The 22645-nt window shown below is 37.1% G+C and overlaps 1 protein-coding gene across 3 annotated transcripts in view; it reads left to right on the forward strand.

Moving 5' to 3' along the window:
• The window catches only part of tasp1 (taspase, threonine aspartase, 1), a 35621-nt gene extending 14811 nt beyond the window's left edge, over window positions 1-20810 (forward strand). For 2 of the 3 annotated variants that reach the window (XM_053619253.1, XM_053619251.1), the window contains 10 exons: window positions 915-1035; window positions 9091-9175; window positions 9394-9473; window positions 13701-13807; window positions 15574-15714; window positions 15903-15981; window positions 16177-16287; window positions 18404-18511; window positions 19120-19193; window positions 20303-20810. In XM_053619253.1, coding sequence (XP_053475228.1) covers window positions 915-1035; window positions 9091-9175; window positions 9394-9473; window positions 13701-13807; window positions 15574-15714; window positions 15903-15981; window positions 16177-16287; window positions 18404-18511; window positions 19120-19193; window positions 20303-20395 — 999 coding nt within the window. In that variant the 3' untranslated portion in view covers window positions 20396-20810. The remainder of the gene's footprint in view (window positions 1-914; window positions 1036-9090; window positions 9176-9393; window positions 9474-13700; window positions 13808-15573; window positions 15715-15902; window positions 15982-16176; window positions 16288-18403; window positions 18512-19119; window positions 19194-20302) is intronic. The other variant, XM_053619252.1, reaches the window with a different exon arrangement.
• Window positions 20811-22645: the final 1835 nt, after the last annotated feature.

Consider the following 22645-nt stretch of genomic DNA (forward strand, 5'->3'; position numbering starts at 1 on the left):
GCGCTTCCGGGTCCCGTTTCATAAAATTGGGATTAAACCACTAGAGTAACTTGGGTTACTTTTTTTTGCCTTGGAGCTTGAAAGTTTTGGTTACTGGACTGTAAATGGAGAGACAGAAATCTCCCAGGTTTCATTTAAAATGTCTTTATTTGTGTTCCGAAAATGAACGGAAGTCTTATGGGTTTGGAAAAGACATGAGGGCGAGTAATTGATTTTTCATTTTTCATTTCATTTTTCATTTTTGGGTGAAATGCAAGACTAATTATTTCAGTTTGTATACAGTCAAAATATTGGTCAATTTATAATAAATGCTGTTGTTTTCCATTTTCAACTTAGAATCTTTGCTAAATGTCACTAATGTGTGTTTTTTTCTTTTCATAAATAGATATAGCTTAAGAAATATTAAATCAAATGAATGTTAAATAAAAGTCAATTCTAACTGAAATAATATAGATGACATCAGATTTATTGAGGACGCCAAAATGTAAATTGCAATATAAATATAATGAATTCTAATAATCTGTGAAGGTTATTTGCTCTTTTAAAAAAAAATAGAGTTAAGAATATTATTATTATTATTATTATTATTATTATTATTATTATTATTATTATTAAACATGAAATGAATAATGAATGTGTGGATTACCGGTCAGTCCTCTAAGCTATAAATAAAGGCTGTTATAAGGGAAGACATCGTTTTCATGGTCATATTTATTATTTTTTTAGATTTTATTTATTCAATATGAAATTAAATGCAAATGTGGCAGTGTCTTTCACTGGAGTCAGAATAGAATCCTTAAATGCAAAAATGTTTTTACTTTTTACTTTTGGGGTTTACCAGACTGTAAAATGCTAACTTTACTAGTGCTTATGTCCAAAAAAGAAACACATTTAGTATTGTCTTTTGTTTACAGGATTCACCATTCACCAATGCTGGTACAGGCTCCAATCTAAACCTGGCTGGGGATATTGAATGTGATGCCAGCATCATGGAGGGAAAATCATTAGATTATGGAGCAGTTGGTGCTTTAAGCGGTGGGTTGATTAATGTTGGTTTTTTATATACTCAGAAATAAGCAATCTCTGGATTTTTTTTTTTTAGTGCTACTTACTGTGCATGACCTGTACACATATAATTCAAGGTGAAGTATAAATGCTTGTAGTTGGTGTTGTTAAGGGGTCTTTGAAGTCGAGCATGTTGGGTACTAGAGAAGAGTTTAATAACACAGAGGAAGAAAAATGCGCACAAGTCACAAAAGCATAATGTTAAATAAATAGGTATAATAGGAATAAGAGAAACAGAAGCATACGCGAAGCAACTCAAACAAAGTGATTGTGCTGCACTATGCCTGTTTACCATGTCTGGTTTAAATTAGGCTTTATTTATTCAATTATTCCTTTCATTTCTTGATTCCAGTCCATTGTCAAAGCTGAAACATTTGTTCATGCATTGAGTTTTATTTCACCCTTTCTAAGCAGCCGGGGTGTCCTACACCTGGATGTTCTCTAATGTGCGAGCACACATGCCAATGCCAACATTTTCAACAAAGTTATGAATTGACCGTTTCATGGTATTTGCTATAAATGCCTGCATGCCATGGCACTTCTTTCCCTTTTTCTATACTCAGCTTTGTGCACATGCCAAACCTAATGTAGATACAGTCACATCTACTGTTTTTCTGTCCTCGAAAGATGCAATGGACTTCTGTTTTATCTTCCTGTGCTTTCTGCTCACCACAGTGAGTGTATCCACTTTCTGTCTGAGCCTTATGCATCTGTGACTTGCTAGCTTACAGCAAGGACACGGGATGTAGCGGCTCTGAGGGTGCTGCAGCACCCAAGACTTTAAAGATTCCTTTAACTACAACTGCAGCTGCGAATATTATTGGGATTCCTCTGTCAGGAGGAAACCTTTTGTTATTTTTATAAGAATATTCTTCTTCTTATTATTATTTTTATTATTCTCCTTATCTCCTTAAAGTGCCCAATAACTCAAGATCTGAACGGTAACATTTTTTAAAAAATTTGGCACATTGATACTACAGGCCATGAGTAACTTCCACACCATAAATGGACCACATGAGCCCATAGGTGGTGCTACAGGCCACACCCAAAATGTATGTGATTTTTCCCTCCACCCCAGAAGTCCAAAATGTCAGAAAATTGGTGTACGTACCTTATTTCTCATGGGGAACTAAAAAGCCATCGGGACCCATAAAGTCCGCTATGATAGATTTTCCAGTACATTGAAAATTTGTCCAAAATTACAAAAATCTTACAAAGTCATTCAAAATAGTATTATAGCAGCATAGAGTAAATCAAATTAATGTTATAGCAGCAAGAATAAATTCAAAGTAATGTTAAAGTAGCATTGCAGTGATTCTCCAAAATTCTTACTGATTCCTGATTTTTCTCTACAATGATCATTTGTGGAAAAACTACAAAAATGATCTTCAAATCTGCCATTGATCCAAATGCATTGAAATGTTGTATCTGTAGGCTACATTTCTTTACCATGTCAATTTTGAAAATGCTCTGCAATCTTGAGGAGGAATCCACCATTGCTGCTGCTACTACTACTATTACTACTACTAGTAATGATGATGATAATAACGATAATTATAATAGTAATAACAAAATAATGTTTTACTTTTTAGTAGTGTTTGAGTTTGTATTTCTGAGATATTATTTCTCTTATACTACAGTGATTTGCTAATAATTAGACTTTTTAATTTAGGCTATTAATGAACGACCCATTGGGCTTTTCTTGTAGTTACATAACCTCCATGAGTCTCGAGTCTTCAGAATCAGGACCGAGGTGCTTGCGCACTTGCCGGTTTCTCAGTAACATGACAACAGGAACCAACGCCCGTGTCGGGGAAACTAACTAACTTTTGCAAAGCTCTGACTCTTCCATAACGTATTAAATCAAATTCTCCTAACAGAAAACATCACCATATCAGCGATTATACACTATTCTTTGTTAAATAACAGTACGTTTTTAATCGATTTATTACAGGTTATAGGCTTAGATTATGTGAATGAGCTGTTACTATATTCCCTCCATTGCCTTTGTGATGCTGACTGCATCCCTGCTAACTCTCCTAGTTGCAGGATAAGAGCATGTATCACCACGGTGCCCTCAGCACTTGGAGGCTCCCTGCACTGAATGAGAAGTTATGCCAGTGCCAACTTGGCAAGCCTAACCGGCAGACTTGGACCACGTTTCTGAGTCCACATGGGTTCTGACTCCACCCTGACACAAACGAATCAGACTACTAGCAGCAAACATTTAGGCTCGGCATTAGCATACGGCTGGCTTGACATCAGACATAGCTGAGCTAAAATATGTATTTTTCGGTGCGGAAGCCACACACTGCAGCTTTTTCATGGAGCCGTCCTAGTGCTCTTGGTGCCCGACCAAGGAGCATGTGTACACTACGTCTGTGGTTGCGTCTAGGAGACTCTTCCAAACCAGGAACTAAGCTGCATTGCTTAACTCAGACACAGTTGGCAAGCTCTAAACCAGCTGTGACAGCCACCTTTAATGTGGCATTGGTACAAATAGGGTTCGAACCCATAACATCAAATGTGATTTTCAGCTTGCTGGTCACTACTGAATTCTCTAAACCTTAGTTTACGGATTACATAGACAGCTAGATGGCCGACGCATCATGGTGCATGTAGGGCGCTGGAAGGATCTGTCTGAACTTCATGGCTGGCCGTGTGGATCCCTGCATTGTATCTCTGGTAGTTTCACCAGACAGACTAGAGTGACTAGGTAATTCTAAGAAATGAATCATTTTATTATGATCAAATTTGCTTGGAAACAAACAGGGCAAATGATACCGAGTTTAATGGAGATTTATTTTGGTCTTTTCCATATATTTATAAACATTTCTCATTGTTTTACTTGCAATTGTTTGATAACCATGAGAGCAGAGTATTTTTGTGAATTTTTTTCAACAATAGATCAAAAGGTTCAACAATAAAGACAATTTTTCACAGCCTTCTTTGCTCATATTTACCAAGGGTGCCAATATTAGTGGTGGTCACTGCAAGTGCGTCATTTACGTCCACATGAATGAGCAGGTATACAGATGCTCCTAATAAAGTGGCTAGGGAATGTTTGTACACTTTTTTTTTTTCCTTGCTGTTCTAGCTTTTCCAAGTCTGGTTACCCTGTAAAGTGAAAACAGAGAAAAGTACAATTCTATGCCACTTAATCTACTTTATAACTTAATCCTACTAAAAAAATCATTACTGCCAAATGGTAATGGGTCATATTTTTACAATGGGAAGTGAGTTCTTACTTTGACTATCAGCGACATGTCATCAGAAGTAAATGTCGTCGGCGGAAAAGCTCTGGGCATTAAAACATCACCCTCATCGTCTTCACTTCACTCAACTGATCTCTGTTCATGCTAACGTCTGTGTGGGAAATAACTGCTGATTCGTTCACTCACATCGGTTCTGTTGACTAAATTTATCATTGTCTTTGTCAAACATTTTAAATCTTTGTTCACAGTTCTATATACAGTGTGTGGAAGCAAGAGGACATTTTGACAGCTGCTATCTGATTGCAAACGGAATTGATTAGGCTTATGTCCGTTTCACTATGGCACATAGCGATGCAAAAACTTGAGCAAATCATGAATTCGCTGTGTGAGGAAATTTAAATCTCAATTAGCTAGCAAAGTTTTTTGGCATCTTTAAGCAGACTGACTGTTTTAACAGCTGCATTTGTTAAACTGGTTCTTTGGACAGCATAATCTTTGCAGACAGCCACCAAGGCAAGGTTAAAAAATAATGTGCATATCACAGTGATCTTTTAATGTAAATCATCTGTCAATAGTATGATAAAATTCTCATTACCAAAACATTGCTGACCCACTGACATCAACAAACTTGCATTTTTCTTTTATGGTGTTTTTCCAGGCATGTACTGCAGCTTCTTTCAGTTGTTGTATTGGGGGGGTTTCTCCCTTCAGTCGCCTCTTCAGGAGGTGAAATACATGTTTAACTGGGTTAATTGGTCAGTCTAAAACCTTCTACCTTTCCCTGATGAAGTTTTTTGTTGTGTCGGCAGTCCTTTTTGGCTCATTGTCTTGCTGCATGATGAAGTTCCTCCCAGTTTGATTGGACGCATTTCTCTGTAAATTGGAAGACAAATTGTTTTTGTAGACTTCTGAATTAATTCTGCTGCTACCTTCATGAGTTACAACAATAAAGATTAGTGAGCCTGTTCCAGAAGCAGCCATGCAAGCCCAAGCCATGACACTACCTCCACCATGTTTCACAGATGAGCTTGTATGTTCTCGATCATGAACAGATCCTTTCTTTCTCCACACTTTGGTAGAGGTTGATATCGGTTCCAGAACTTTTGTTGCTCATTTCTGTATGTCTTTACAAATTCTGATCTGGCTTTCTGATTCTTACTGCTGATAAGTTGTTTGTATCTTATGGTATGGCCACTATATTACTGCTTTTGAAGTCTTCTTCAAATGGTGGATTGTGATACCTTCACCCCTGCTCTGTGGAGGTTGTTGTATTAGCTGTTAGTTTTGGGTTTTTCCTTCACAGCTCTCACAATGTATCTTCCATCAGATGTTGTTTTCCTTGGCCGACCCATTCAGTGTCTGTTGCTCTGTACAGTGTTTTCTTTCTTTTTCAGGACATTCCAAATCATTGTATAGTCCCTTTTCACAATGACGTCAGAAAACTTCCACCTTTCCACAAAGCAGTGTATATGTACTTCCGATTTACCTTACGCACACTGGATACTTCAGGAAAATGCAGGAAAGTGCTAACTAACAACACGAAAGGTAAAGTTTAGAATAGTAATGTTTATGTATTTATGGGTTCTTATATTTTGATTCTTTTGATAACGTTAATGATCATTTCCAGTTCTTTAACGTGTAACTGCCTTGGATGGGAAAGTAGGCTAGCTAGCAGCAACAAGAAAAATATGCATCGCTCTTGGTTTACTAAGTTCACTAGCAAGTGTTTACTTTTTTACTTATATTAATGTATAATCGCACAACATTAACCATAAATACGTTACTGACATTTATCTAACAATAACCATAAATGGAGCAGTGGTGGCTTAGCGGTTAAGGCTCTGGGTTACTGATCGGAAGGTCGGGGGGTTCAAGCCCCAGCACTGCCAAGCTGCCACTGTTGGGCCCTTGAGCAAGGCCCTTAACCCTCTCTGCTCCAGGGACGCCTTATCATGGCTGACCCTGTGCTCTGACCCCAGCTTCCTGACAGGCTGGGGTATGCAAAGAAAACAATTTCACTGTTGCTCTACTGTATATATGACCAATAAAGACTCATTATTATCATACACAATCTATAGCTAACATCAGTAATATGGAAACACAATTGCAACAAGAGTTTGCAACTGTCTGAATTACAGTAAATTAATCAAGAATAAGGACTTAAAGACTTTGCAGAAAAGAAATCTAACAACTACCGTTATCATAACTCCTCTGCTAATGTAAGTTGGGCTGGACAATACAAAAATGCTTACCTTCATAATCAAACAAGTACTGCTCAATTAAGAATTTGTATCCTTCATCAAGTTTAGACCGTGTTGTAAGTGAAAATTTACACTGTAACTATACACTGATTTGAGTCAGAACGGAAGTTGGGTGACATCATGTGAGAAGGGTCTATTGGCTACGCCCAATGTTTGGCAATGCCCCTGATTGATTTTCCCTCTTTTCTCAGCTTCAAAATGGCTTGGCTTATCATGTTTAACAACAAATGCAGTCTTCACATGTGAAACTACAGGCCAAAGCCAAGAGTAGATGTTCAAAGCTATTTATTAAACAGTCAATCTAAGAGGACACACCTGGGTAACAAGAAACATCAGTCAGTCACATTCCTGTATTTTGCTTGCCTACAAATTGGGTGGTCTGATACGAAGTGTGCTGTGTTCTATGTCGTTTAACACATCTACATATAAATACCAGGAAATAAAAGCTGAAATTCTAATCTCTCTTCTCATATTCATCTTTTGATCCCAAAATCAAATGTATTCTGTCTACAGCAAAAAAAATTAATTGGCCTTGCTGTTCCAATAGCTTCGGAGGGGACTGTATGAGAATATAATTAAGTACATCTTTATCAAAAATTAATCATTTTTCCCCCACTGTTTTATTTAAATTTGCCTGTTCAGTAATGACAATCAGTACTGTCGATTGGGAGCAAATGCAACTTTTAACTGTGATGTGAAAACATTTTCTCAGCAGTCACATAAGCCTTGTATAAGCCTATGTGTAAAAATAATAATAAAATCTTGTGGACAGTAATGCTACTTTAAAACTTTTGCAGAGAATAAGAGCATCTATCATGGACACATGATGTTTTCACTATTATTTCCTCTATTATCACTATTATACATGAATATTTAAATGACCATTTAAAAAAAAACTCTTCACAATGTATAGTAGAGCTGGCAATTAATTTTTATAAATATATATTAATGTTAGACCATATTAATTACAGCATAACATATACTCATCCACTTTATTAGAAACACTTGCACATTCATGCAGTTATCTTCAGTTAATGTTCACATTAAACCTCAGCATGATGGAAAAGTGGCATTGTGATTTTGATCATGGCAGGGTTGTTGGTACTAGAAGAGCTGGTTTGAGTATTTCAGAGACTGCTGGTCTCCTGGGATTTTCACACACAACAGTCTCAGCGCAACACAATTTTTACAGTATGAAAGGGTGCATTATCCTGCTGAAAGAGACCACTGCCATTAGGGAATAACATTGCCATGAAGGGGTGTACTTGGTCTGAAAATGATAAATGATAAACACGCCACATGATGTAAAGGAAACATAATTCATCAGACAAGACCACCTTCTTCCATTCCTCCCTGGTCCAGTTCTGATGCTCATGTGCCCATTGTAGGCACTTTCAGTGTTGGACAGGGGTCAGCATGGGTACACTGACCGGTTAGTGGCAATGCAGCCCCAGACACAGCAAGCTGCAATGCACTATGTGTTCTGACACCTTTCTATCATAGCCAGCATTAACCTTTTCAGCAATTTGGAATAGCTCTTCTGTTGGATCGGACCAGACTGGCTAGCCCACATTTTCTTTTCTGATGCCTATACCAGTAGTGAAACCTTGAGTATCATCTGACACCAATCCCATCCACTATAGATGTCTTTAAAAACTTCTAAGCTTTAAAATGATTTTTTTTAACTATAGCACAAGAATACATAGCTAAAAACATGACTTAAACAAAACCACAGCCTATATTTTTAAATTCAACTCTTTCAAACAAAAATGCATTGCAAATATAAAAAATATAATTAAGCACAAAATATAAATATAAATCAATCCTAACAAAAACTATGTTAGTTATATAATTTTGTTCTTCTTTTTTTCCTGTGATATTCGATCCACCATATTTTGCTGTCCCGTACTGATTCTGCATATTGGATCAGTGCCATGTCTAGTGAAAATGCCCGCTCTACTTACAGCAATTTCTCTTTAAAGCACTAAATGGAGTAACAACTACCTGGACACTATGAAATAGAATACAATACTGCCATACTGATTAGTGGTATTTGCGTAGCAAAGCATCACTAATGTTATCTCACATACATATTGGTGACATAATGTGCGCATCACCTGCATGTCACATGCACATTAACCCGAAAAATAAGTGGAATCACAAAACTACCGCAACATAGACATGTGACATATCAAAACACTTGACTGACTGCGGAGAACTGTGTTATGGCTATTCTAGTGACATCACGTGCACACAAATGGACTGCCATAAAGACTATTATGTTAACAACTCGTGTAAAATACAATAATTATGGCTACAGATATAGGTCATGTTAGTTATATTCCAAGAAATGTATACACACATGTAGCTCCTTCTACTGATCGGCATGTACAGCTAAACATGTCAATGTCGAATTTTGAACAGGCAAGCACCACTCATATTTTCTGCAGAAAATGTACAATCTAGTTTTAAATCATTTCAGCTTAATCAGACATGTATGCCAACTCCTATAGGTATTTTAAATCTCCACATTTGTTGATATTTCTCAGGAATCAAGAATCCAGTATTGGTGGCCAGAACACTACTGAATGAAGCACAGAAAGGGAAGCTTTCAGCTGGAAGAATTCCTCCCTGGTGAGTTCATGTTTTTATTAGCCAAATGGCCCTCATTTTATTTAACTTTGTACAGTATAGTTTTGTATCCCCTTCAGCAGGAGCGTAGATTAGATATCTAATGTCTGTTAGTTGTACCTCATTCTGCATGCTCAGTGGTGTTTTGGTACTGGCAGATGTATCTCAAGACTCGCTGTTTTAAAGGAAATAGGTTCATGCATTTTTATTTTTTATTTTAGTTTTTTAGCTGGAAGTGGAGCTCAGCAATGGGCTGTCAGTCATGGTATACCTCCATGTCCTTCAGAGAAGATGGCCACCAGTAAGTATTTTGCAAAATATACAGAGTATACAACTAACCTCAATTCTGTCTGTTTTTAAAGACCAATATTAAGTCACATTAATATCCCAGGCATTTTATACACACACACACACACACACACACACACACACACACACACACACACACACACACACATATATATATATATATATATATATATATATATATATATATATATATATATATATATATATATATATATATATATATATACACACAGTGCTGTGAAAAAGTATAAAAAAGTTCAAACAAAGGCAACCTGAGTTAAAACAAAATACAGTTTTTATATGATACATTTATTTAATAATTTTTTTAAGTTATTGAAGCAAAAAAGTTAGCCAATACCAACTGGGCCGGTGTGAAATTTTATTTGCCCCCATAGTTACTAATTCCCCAAATCTATGAAACTGTAATATATCTATAATGGGGTTCAGCTGGACTAGTCGCAACCAGGCCTGATTACTGCAAACCCTGTTCAATCAAAACAACACTTAAATAGAACTTTTTCAACAGCATGAAGTTGGTTAAAAGGTCTTACTCAGTAACACACTATGCCAGAGTTGAAATAAGTTTCAGAAAGGATGAGGAAGAAGCTGATTGAAATACGTCAGTATGGGAAGGATTACAAAGCTATTTCAAAGGCTCTGGGACTCCAAAGAACCACAGTGAGAGCCGTTATCTCTAAATGGAAAAACTCTGCACAGTAGTGAACCTTCCCAGAAGTGGCCAACCTTCCAAAATAACTCCAAGAGCAAAGCAAAGACACATCCAGGAAGTAAAAAAAAAAGAGCCAAGGACAACATCAAAGGAACTACTGGCCTCTGTTGCATCAATAAAGGTCACTGTTCATGACTCCACTATCAGAAAGACACTGGGCAAAAATGGCATCCATGGAAGAGTGGTGAGGTGAAACCACTGCTAACCCAGAAGAACATTAAGGCTTGTCTGAATTTTGCCAAAATACACCTTGATGATCCTCTTTTGGGAGAATGTTCTGTCAGTTGATGAGTCAAAAGTGGAACTGTTTGGAAGATAGTGATCCCATTACATGTGGCATAAACCAAACACAGAATTCCACAAAAAAAAACATCATACTTATGGTCAAGGATGGTGGTGAAGTGTGATGGTGTGGGGATGCTTTGCTGCTTTGTTAAATATAGGTGTGCAACAATTATTGGCACCCCTATGAATTCATATGAGAAACATATATTTGACGTATATTCCCATATTGATATTTTACTTTTTTTAGTACACCTGGGTGACTAGGAACATGAAATTGTTCAACCATGACTTCCTGTTTCACACGGGTATAAATATGAGGTAACACATTTCCTTAGTCATTCATAACAATGGGTAAGACCAAGGAATATAGCTGTGATGTGTGGCAAAAGGTTTTTGAGCTTCACAAAATGGCTATAACAATAGCACAAGCTTTGAAAATGCTCATTTCCACCATCAGGGCAATAATTAAGAAGTTCCAGTCAACTGGAAATATTATGAATCAACCTGGAATTGGACACAAAAATTTCCAAAGATCACAGCTGGTGAATTGCAGATGTTAGTTGCATCTTGTGGTCAGAAAGTCTCCAAAACTACGATCTGAAGTCACACAAGAAGTTATTTGGAAAGGTTTCAAGAAAAAAGCCTCTACTCTCATCCATAAACAAACTCGAGCATCTTCAGTTTGCCAGACACTACTGGAACTTCAAATGGAATCGGGTTCTATGGTCAGATGAAACCAAAATAGAGCTTTTTGGCAATAAACACCAGAGGTGGTTTTGGCACACACAGAGAGGTAGTCACAGGGAAAAGTACCTCATGCCCACGGTTAAATATGGTGGCGGCGCTTTAATGTTTTGGGGCTGTTTTTCTGCCAGAGGACCTGGACATTTTGTTAGGATACATGGCATCATGGACTCTTTCAAATATCAACAGATATTAAATGAAAACCTGACTGCTTCTGACAGAAAGCTTAAAACGGACCGTGGTTGGATCTTACAACAGGAAAATGGTCCAAAACATACATTACAATCAACACAAAAATGTTTTACTGAACACAATATCAAGGTCCTGCCATGGCCAGCCCAGTCCCCTGACTTGAATCATTTGGTTGCAGTTATTGCTGCTAAAGGTGGTACAACCATATTTTAGGTTTAAGTGGCGATTAGTTTTTCACATAGTGATGGATGTTGGATTTTGTTTTTTGTTTCAGTAAAAAAAAAAACAACTGTATTGCGTGTTTACTCAGGTAGCCTTTGTTTTATGTTGTATTTCATCTGAAGATCTAAAACTCTTTAGTATATGAGATACATATGAGATTATGAGATTTTAGGTTTAAGTGAGATTAATATTTAAGTGAGTTTTATATGAGATTTTAGGTTTAAGTGGCGATTAGTTTTTCACATAGTGATGGATGTTGGATTTTGTTTTTTGTTTCAGTAAAAAAAAACAAACTGTATTGCGTGTTTACTCAGGTAGCCTTTGTTTTATGTTGTATTTCATCTGAAGATCTAAAACTCTTTAGTATATGAGATACATAAAAATAAGAAATCAGGCAAATAATTTTTCACACACACATATATACACACACACACACACACACACACACACACACACATATATATATATATATATATATATATATATATATATATATATATATATATATATATATATATATATAGATAGATAGATAGATAGATAGATATTACAAACACACAACCCCAATTCCAAAAACTTTGGGACACTGTGTAAACTGTAAATAAAAACAGAATGCACTGATTTGCAAATCTCATAAACCCATATGTTATTAACAATAGAACATAGGAAAAATATCAGATATTTAAACTGAGTAAATGTACCATTTTAAGAAAAAAGGTTCATTGGCAACAGGTCAGTAACCTGATTGGGTATATATAAAAAAAAAAGAGTATCTTAGAGAGGTAGAGTATTTCAGAAGTAAAGATGGGCAGAGGTTCAGCAATCTGTGAAAAATTGTGTCTACAATTTATGGTACAATTTCTATGGAATGGGCAGCTTGCACATCTGGAAAGGCACCATCAATGCTGAAAGGGATATACAGGTTTTAGAGCAACATATACTTCCATCCAGATTCCATCCCATCTTCACTTCTGAGAGACTCTGCCTCTCTAAGATACTCTTTTTATACCCAATCATGTTACTGACCTGTTGCCAATTAACCTACTTAGTTGCAAAATCTTTCACCAGCTGTTTCTTTTTACTAACACTTACTTTTTCAGCCTTTTGTTGCCCCGTCCCAACTTTTTTGAGACGTGTTACGGCCATCAAATTCAAAATTACCTTATTTTTTTCCTTAAAATCTGATATGTTTTCTTTGTTCTACTGTGAAGAACATATGGGCTTTTGAGATTTGCAAGTCATTGCATTCTGTTTTTATTTACGTTCAAAATGTGAGTGTGTGTGTGTGTGTGTGTGTGTGTGTGTGTGTATATATATATATATATATATATATATATATATATATATATATATATATATATATATATATATATATATATATACTATTTATTTATTTATTTATTTTATTGCAATCAGTTTAAAAAAAAACTACCTCAGTCGAACTAATTTTCTGATCGAACTAATGTACACTCAGTTGGCTAGGTCTTCTTCAACTGAGCACCATGGTCTTCATTAGCTTGGATGATTAATAATGCAATAATAAATGATTGACTTAAACTACTTGCTTAAACTTCATTAAAGGTAACCTACTTTTGCTTTTTTGTGTACTTGCCAAGAGTCAATACAATTTTATAATATAATGATAGGAAGACTATATTCATGAGTATATGATGTGTGGAATAATATTTTATATGATGGGGAGCCTATGAAGTGATCACAAGAGAAGAATGAAATGAGAATGTGCTAATGGTATGATGTTGAGCCTTAAACTGCATGCCTTGTGGATATTTTGTTGAAGAGTGGTGGCATATGAGGGAAGCCAGTTAAGGAAGGAGTTGCAGAAGTCCATTTTACCATAATAGGGTTCATATTCTGCTGATGATGTATAGGTTGAACCTGCAGGCTCTAGACCTAGTAGTAGTAGTGGTGCAAGTTATAACCTAGTGGGGACCAGATATTTTTGATGCTGCATTATAAAGGGCAGAAATATTTTGGAGACGGAAACATCTAATAGCAAATACTGATATTTCTTTTGAAATGTTGCAGAATTTAGTTTGTCAGCATACAAAAGGAATAAACGAAAGATGGAGATGGCAGAGAAGTTGGAACCAGAAGATAACTCTTTTAAGAGACGGCGACAATCAAGTGGAACTGTAAGTTAACGATCCATCCATTTTCAGTACCGTTTATCCTACACAGGGTCGCAGGGAGCCTGGAGCCTATCCTATTGGACTCGGGTCACGAGGCGGGGAAACACCCTGGCTGAGGTGCCACCCTATCACATAGGGCTGCACAATTGACTTTTCACAATTGACTTTTAAAGTTCGTCCTCAGCTCATAGAAAACTCTGCTGCATATCAAATCAAGCGCTTCCTAAACTTACAGCCAATCACCATAGAGTGGCGCAGGGATGACGTCATTTTGCATGCCAAAACCCACAAACGAGAGCATTTTAGCTCTTCCGGTTCCATCGTCCTGAATCAGTGGTTTTTTTAAATGGGATTTTGATTAAAAACCTGAAATAAGGTCCATGCCAATGTTTTAGATCATGAGTAGATCTATTCTTTTTCCACATTTTGGCCTTTCCATCAATTTGGTAGATGTTAATCTTGGTTCCAGAACTTTTGTGGCTCATCTCTGTATTTATTTGTGAATTCCAATCTAAATTTCTGATTCATACTGCTCTTGTGGTATGGCCTCTATATTTCTGCACTTGAAGTCTTCTTTGAATGGTGGATTGTGATACCTTCACCCCTGACCTGTGAAGGTTGTTGGTGAGGTCACTAACTGTTGTTTTTGGATTTTTCTCTCACAATGACAATGTCATCAACTGCAGTTTTCACAGGCAAAACCTAGAGCTCGAACCAAGAGCAGACATTCAGAGCTATTAATTCTTTTAAAAAAATGGCTGGGTTCAAACAAAAGGTGCCATGATCCAAGTTGTTTAACCCATCTAGATTGAAGTATGATGAAAGCTGAAATTCTGATCTATCATCTCATATTCAAATTTTGATCTCAAACCCACATGTCTTCAATGTATAGCGAAAAAATAGAAGAACTTTTTTTTCTTCCAATTTTTTCTTGCATTTAATTAGTTTCATAGGCTGTTTTTATATGGCCAGAGGGCTTCGAAATATTCCACAGCTGGGAAAGGAGGACCAACATCTCACCTCCATAATACACATGCTTTGATATTTCTTGTTGAAAAAAACACCCAACATCTCAGTCATATCCTGCTGACTATGACTAATTGTTAGATTTTTTCTCCTTGTCTTCTTGGAAAAGATGCAAACAGGCACATTTTTTTTTTTTAAAAAATTGAAGCTTCAATGAACTTTCAGGTGTTATCTCTTCTCAGTGTACAGGTCCAATAAGCTGATACTCCCTGGTACATTCTTTAATACCCTCTGGGCCTGTGATTCACGGTCAACTTAAAGATAAAGCTGTTAAACTTAACAAACCTTAGCAATCACATTCCATTATCTTCACCTGTACTCTAAATATGGCACTACTAAATGTCTTATTATTTGGCTTATTAGAACCAAAAGAGCTTCAATTGTGGATGGAAAAATAACCATAGAGCCCAATTCCACTTAAAGTTCCAGATCTAGTTAACTTCAGGCATTTACATTTGTGGTTAGATGCTGAATGAGTAAAGGCCTTGGTGTCACCTCATATTTATACCCCAAACAGAAAGTCAAACATTCAGCACTAAACACTCAGGTACGGTTATAATGAAAAGTAAAACGTAAATAAGAATATTCATTTTGTTCATAAGAATTCTAATAACCCTGGGGGTACCTGTAATTGTGACATGTGATTTTGTTATATAATACTTAATGATAAAACAATCTTCTGTGTATGAAACTACATCTGTGGTAAGTCTGGTGCATAGAACAGTAATTAGAATTTCTTTAAGCAGGTGAATGAAATGGTGGATTTAGAGGAGCCTGCCTCCCTGGACACGGTTGGAGCTGTTGTTGTGGATCAGCAAGGGAATGTTGCAGCCGCTGTCTCTAGTGGAGGTTTAGCTATGAAACACCCAGGGCGAGTAGGCCAGGTAAGAATCGCTGTTCCTTCTGAGGTGCTACTAACTACAATTTTCTGCAGTCAGTGAATCCTCTGCATTTAAAACCGCTGAATACTATTTCTATTTTCTTGGAATAAATTTTTCTCCTATCTTTATGTGAAGGCTGAACCACAGTAGTAACTGCTATGTCTTTGTGCGTCTTACGCTCTTTTTCTAAGGCTGCTCAATATGGGTGTGGCTGTTGGGCTGAAAATGCCCATGATGCTAGAACTTATTCTACAGCCGTGAGTACCTCAGGTATGAACACAACCTTAAATAAAGATAAGATATGTTTGGCCTATTCTGAGACTATGCATTAAAACTTTCTGCATAGATTTTAGTTCAGTGATCCAACTTTTAAGTAAGTTGGAAAGAGCACAGAGTAAGTATACATACATTACCGAAAGGTTGTAATCTGTAGCTGAATCTTCTTGTTCTTGCCGATTGTCACAGGATGTGGAGAGCACCTGATGCGCACCATGTTAGCTAGAGAGTGTTCCACAGCTATGCAGGCTGACAACGCTCATCAGGCTCTCCTGGAGGCTATGCAAAACAAGTTTATTGGTGAGTACTTCTGACCTTATCATATATGGGAGGCTGCATGTGAATGTCAGTCACAGAGATCACACTTTTCTCCCCATTCTGATGTATGATGTGAACATTCACTTCAAACACTTCACTTTTTTTATTTTAAATTTATTAAATTGATATTTTTGGCCATAATGCTACACAAAATGATCAATACTGACAAAGCAAACGTGTTTTTAGGATTTTTTTTCTACTTGCATCTAATTTAGCTACGTATTCAGACCCTTGGCTAAGGCATTCCAGATTCAGCCCGGTTTCATCTTATTCACTTTGATTATCTTGAGATTAGGGATGTCACAATACCATCTAGAAATCTAGTAGTCTGTACCGATACCACCAAAAGTACATGATACTCGATACCAAAGTCGATACCACGGTGTGGTTTTAAAAATAATAATAATAATCCTTTTTTTTTTTCATAAAATTAAAAACTCTCTTGTAGGACATCCTCCTCTGGCTAATACTGGCAAAAAGAGAGAGAGAGGGATATTTTAGTTATCAAACACTGTCTGACAATGACTAATAAAACAGTGCTAATAACAAGTGCTAAGGTGCACTCCGAAACGTGAGCGTGCACACACACACACACCCCTTATACTCTGAATGCAAGCATTAGTTTAAATTCACTGATAAGGTGACAGGCCAAAAAGATTTATTAAAAGCATGAACATTTGCTAGATCTGTCGCAGTCAACTGTGAGTGCTATTGTTATGATATTGGAAGTGTCTAGGATCAACAGCAGCTCAGCCATGACCACACAAATTCGCCTGTCCTCTGTTGCATCGCTCACTTTTGTCTCACATCACTCACCAAACTGCTTTTAGCTGCAATATTTGTATAAGAACTGTGCTTGAGTGCTTCATGAAATTTCCAAAAATTTCCGTTACTAAGCAGCCACATACAAACCTAAGATCACTATATGCAATGCCCAGTGTCAACTTATGAATCACGGTTTACTCTCTGTCAGTCTGATGGATGAATCTGGGTTTGGCAGATGCCAGGAGAACAATACTTATCAGAATGCATAGTGCCAACAGTAATGTTTTGTGGAGGAGAGTCTGTTTTTCAAGGTTTGGGCTACCACAGACACCGGCCCCCATTGCCTCATACACTGTTTCCGGAACTCTCAATCCTGCCCAGTGGCATCAGGCAATACTGCGGTCCCAGGGCCTGGTTGATGTAGCGGCACAAGGTCATGCAGCTCTTCCCACAGTCGATCATTTATTCCTCCTGAGCTTTGTTTTCCAATGTTCATCAAAAGTTGGCGATGATGGACATGTTCCCCAGGGTTCTGATGTGCATCTCTGGTAAAAAGTTTCCCATTTGGTGTAAACTACACATATCATGAACCGTATTTGTGGACCCTGTAGTGGATGCTGCGTGCTACCACGTCACCAACTTTGATCCAAGAAAGATGCGGTATGCTTTGGATTATGAGCCGTTCCTTTCCTTCTCCATACCCGTCACTTCTACAAGATCATCTTGGTTTCATCTGTCCAAATAATCTGTTGTGTTACTCCACTCTTCCACCAAGGCATTCGCAAGTTCTCCATCACGTCTGGGGGTACACATGGTTACATGTAATTTTCCACTACAAGTACGATCAGCTGTCCTTCCTGTCTCCCTGTAGCACTGTCTTAGTCGTCTTACATTACAGACATTGCAGTTTATTGCTCTGGACACATCTGCAGTCCTCATGACTCCCTGCAGCAGGCCTATGGCATGTTCACGCAGGTGAGCAGGAACCCTAGACATCTTTCTTCTGGTGTTTTTCAGAGTCAGTAGAAAGGTCTCTTTAGTGTCCTAACTTATTGTAACTGTGATCTTAATCGCTTCCCGCCTGTAAACTGTTCGTGTCTTTAGGACTGTTCCACAGGTGCAATAATTGTTTATGGTTCATTGAACAAGCATGAAAAACATCGTTTAAACCCTTTCCAATAAAGATCTGTAAAGCTTATTTAGATTTTACTAAATTATCTTTAATGCACAGTCTCCTGAAAAGGGGACATTTCTTTTTTTTTTGTTGCTGAGTGTATTCATACAAAATTGTAAAAGGCTGCATGTGTAAAGGTGGAGACTATGTCTTTTACAGGCTCACCATTTCTGGCCAGCGAGGATGGTGTTCTGGGTGGAATAATTGTTCTGAGATGCTGTAGCTGTGGAGAGGACCACAGCTCTGACAATTTGCCGGCCTTACTGGGTATGTTCTGTACTCCTAATTGCAGCACAGCACTCGTATTTTAGTGACACAATGTTTGCAGCAATTTATATATTTCAGCATCACACTACTTAACCAATACTAAAAAGCCAGACCTTCTGTAATGGCAATTGGGCATTAAATAAGAATATTTGTTTTGCTCTTTGAGTAAATGTACACAATCAGGATTTGAACAAGTTATGTTCTGTACTATTTCTTGTGAATTCTGTAAATTCCTTTGCCTACAGCCCTGTTTTCTCTGTGTTTTCCAGTGTTTTTGGAACAACAAACAAACCAAAAACACACAAAAACACCACTCACATTTTTTTTTTCAAATGCAGATCGAGGTCCAATTATTCGGCGCAATATACAGATACAAATAGAGATTGTGTTTAAACCCTAAAAATGTTTGCACATGCAAAGAAATCACATTTTATTTTTAATTTGGGTGTGACCGAAGTACAGTCAGGGTACATCTCGTCTACTATATAGAAGTGAGAAGCTGTCATTTTTCTTGGTGTTTCTGGGATTATTTTGTGTATTTCTTTGTGTATCCCTTGTTAATCTGTATCTAAACGCTAATAACTTGCTTTTTTGCCCCTAACATACAGTGGAGTTCCTGTGGACTCATACTACGGAGAGTATGTGTGTGGGCTACATGTCTGCAAATGACAGGAAAGCTAGGGTAAGAACAGAGTATCACAGAATTATAGACCACTTCAAATTACTGGTACCATTAATATGAACATGAAATTTTGCGTAAATTTGTCTAGTATCAGCAAGTCTATCCAGTGGAGCTTGGGTTGAATCTTTTTTCCACTTACAGGTGCCTTTAGAAGTTCTATTAAATGGAGGGAAATTGCACCATTGCAGCTTTGCTGTGCATCAATAAAGCGAAAACAATCCTAAACACCTAGGGAGCTAGACCAAGCCAGATGTGTTCAGTGAATGCTTCTTTTGTTGACCTTCACTTTAGGTGTCCATGCAAGCACATATGGGTGTGATTGGTCAGTGGTCCACATACACTATTTTGCCAAAAGTATGTGGACAACTGACCATCACTGCCCTATGTGCTTGCTGAACATTCCATTCTCAAATCATGGCATTAATATGGAGTTAACCCCCAACCCCACCTCTTTTTTTCTTTTTTGTTATAATAGTCTTTATTATAGACGTTCCACTATATTTTAGAATGCCAGGCCCCAATGTGATGCCATATGTCTAGAAATGGTGTTTAAAATTCTGAAGAAAATCTTTGGATGAAGGAGGTGTTCAAGGTGGCGGGATCTGGTGAAATGTCTTTACGGGGGCGGCTGTTGGTCAGGCGCTAGAGCGGGTTGTCCACTAATCGTAGGGTTGGCGGTTCGATTCCCGGCCCACGTGACTCCACATGCCGAAGTGTCCTTGGGCAAGACACTGAACCCCAAGTTGCTCCTGATGGCAAGTTAGCACCTTGCATGGCAGCTCTGCTACCATTGGTGTGTGTGTGTGTGTGTGTGTGAACGGGTGAATGAGACACAGTGTAAAGCGCTTTGGATAAAAGCGCTATATAAGTGCGCAATTTACCATTTACCTAAACTTACTACTACAATGTATTCAATATTACTTGTATGTCTAAAGCTTTCTTGGACTCTTCTATCTAAATGGTGCTGATGCTAAGCACAAAAACGCAATCTTATACCTTGTCTTCTCTTATATTAATTTAAACTTTGGAATTGATGTGAACACTAACTTAAGTGAATCTCTCTCTCTCTCTCTCTCTCTCTCTCTCTCTCTCTCTCTCTCTCTCTCTAGGCTCATATATCCAGACTGCCTCCTGGGGCTGTGGCAGGACAGTCACTAGCGATTGAAGGTGGAGTGTGTCGACTGGGGGGTGTGGGTGACTGAACAGAGTAAATCGCTTTTTTTTTTTTTTTGGAAACACATAGCAATATGCATATGCTAAAGTCATTATTGACAAGTCTGGGGAATGTGGCATCAATTATGTAACATATAAATGGTTTTAATGGCTGATGACCTAAAGCTACATCTTGTTCATTTTGGTCATAAAGGAGTAATTTTATCAATCAAGCTTTAGTCTTAATCTTTAGTCTCTCTTTAATAAGCTACACCGCTACAAGACGAACAGGCAATATTTATATATGTTTGGGAGCATGCAAGCAACATGGAGGTAAACAGGACCTAATTATTGAATAGGCGTTTTGCTAACATACAGGCTGCTGCTCTTGCTTTGCACAGAGAAATGTTTTTCAGTTGTATTACTCGTATATATTATACAATCCATATTTATATATATATATATATATATATATATATATATATATATATATATATATATATATATATATATATATATTTGCTTTGCCCCTTTATTAAATAAACTGTTTAAAATTAACCAGACAGCATCTTTACCAAAGCTTGTTCTGACTATTACAAAATGCTTTTATGGTATCTTTGTATTGTTATGAGCATTGCTAATTTTAAAAAGAGACTATGGCTCATAAATGCACCTTATTTGGCCACTAGTCTCTGTACTGGCATTTCCATTTGTCTGGGAATGTTTTTTTTTGTTTTTTTGTTTTTTTTTTTAAATCACTGCAACATTAAATTGTGTTACATGTTTATTATAAATCATTCTCATTGCTGTTGCACAAATTAACTTTTGGAAGCTGATGTTGAAGTATAATTGCAGTAGCATAATATTTTAGTACAATTTTTGCTGTGACTGTAAGTTGTCCCATACATGTTTATGGGCAGGGAAATATCCTCTTTAGAAAGCATGACTGATTGTGCTGATTGCGCTAGAAATTAAAATTGCACTATTTTTGTATTAAACCTGGCCTAATGTCTGCTATACATCTTTGTATGTATTTTGTGCAGTGACATTTCATTTACTTTTTAGAAATGATTGCTTAATGTAAGGAGAGTTATAAATTCCATTCTCATAATATATCTAACAGATCCAATGGCGTATATTATTAGGATGTAGCTATCTATGATGAAATGTTTTCTTTTCATATTGCCAAAATGCAATTAACAGTGTCTTTGCAAAGCTTTGTGTCCTATTATATTTTGTCCTTATTGCATTGATTTGAATTTACTTCCCCTTGCTTGTTTAGTTCAGTGAAATAGTGAAATAAATTTCAGCTCACACTTGAAATTGTCCTGCGATTGAGGTATTTTGAGTGCATGTTTGGGGTTAAGTTTTTATTTCTCGGGTTATATCTTTATCAGAAACACTGTTATACAGAACACCAAAATGAATCCTTGATTAAACAATTTACAGTGTGTCATTCTCTATTACAGCAATACGGATACAATGGAACTTTAATTATTGAAGACATTTGAGTGTGAATTCAATAGCAAATTATATTGTTGTAACATGAGCATAGTTATAGCAACGTTATGACATAAATAGTATTTTGATAGCGAGGACAAATCACTTTCTAATATCAGGTAAACCTGCATACACCTGTTCAGTGAAAACAGCTACTAGGTTGTTGTTTTTTTTTTACAATTAAAAATTAAAATCAGATTTGGTTTTCTGGTTATTCTAGTCTAGTCACATTTCTTTCAGAAATTTGACTGGACATTGCTTTCATAATACATACAGTAATGAACTCTGTGTTGGTAGGAACCTAACCCTCGCCTGTCCTCCAATCTGAGTATGTGAAGTCTATTTACATATGTACAGTAACTGTAGCTCTACGAACCCTGGATAACTGGCAGTGGTGGTGAGAATCACCTGCATACAGTATCTTCTTGTGCATAAGCGCACGCATGCAGATATCTTCAACAACGTCAAACATATTCCAGCATGAGAATGCCTCTGTGCACAAATCAACGCCTGTAGAGACATGGTTTGCCAAGGTTGGTGTGGAAGAACTTGAGTTGCCCCACTGAACACCTTTGTGATGAATTAGCACTTGGACTATGCACCAGGCCTTCTTGCCCAACATCAGTGCCTATCCTTACTAATGCTCTTGTAGATGAATGAGCAAAAAAATCCCCATAGCCATGTTCCAGAAAATTCCAAAAAGTGTCCAATGCTTCAGTCAGTGTGTTACACAGCTGTAGGGGAATTTTGCCTGCTAGATAGTTAGCTATAGTAGCAATGCCCTTCCCTACTACGTTGCA

This window comes from Ictalurus furcatus, chromosome 29, assembly GCF_023375685.1.
Source record: "Ictalurus furcatus strain D&B chromosome 29, Billie_1.0, whole genome shotgun sequence".
NCBI classification, from domain to species: Eukaryota; Metazoa; Chordata; class Actinopteri; order Siluriformes; family Ictaluridae; genus Ictalurus; species Ictalurus furcatus.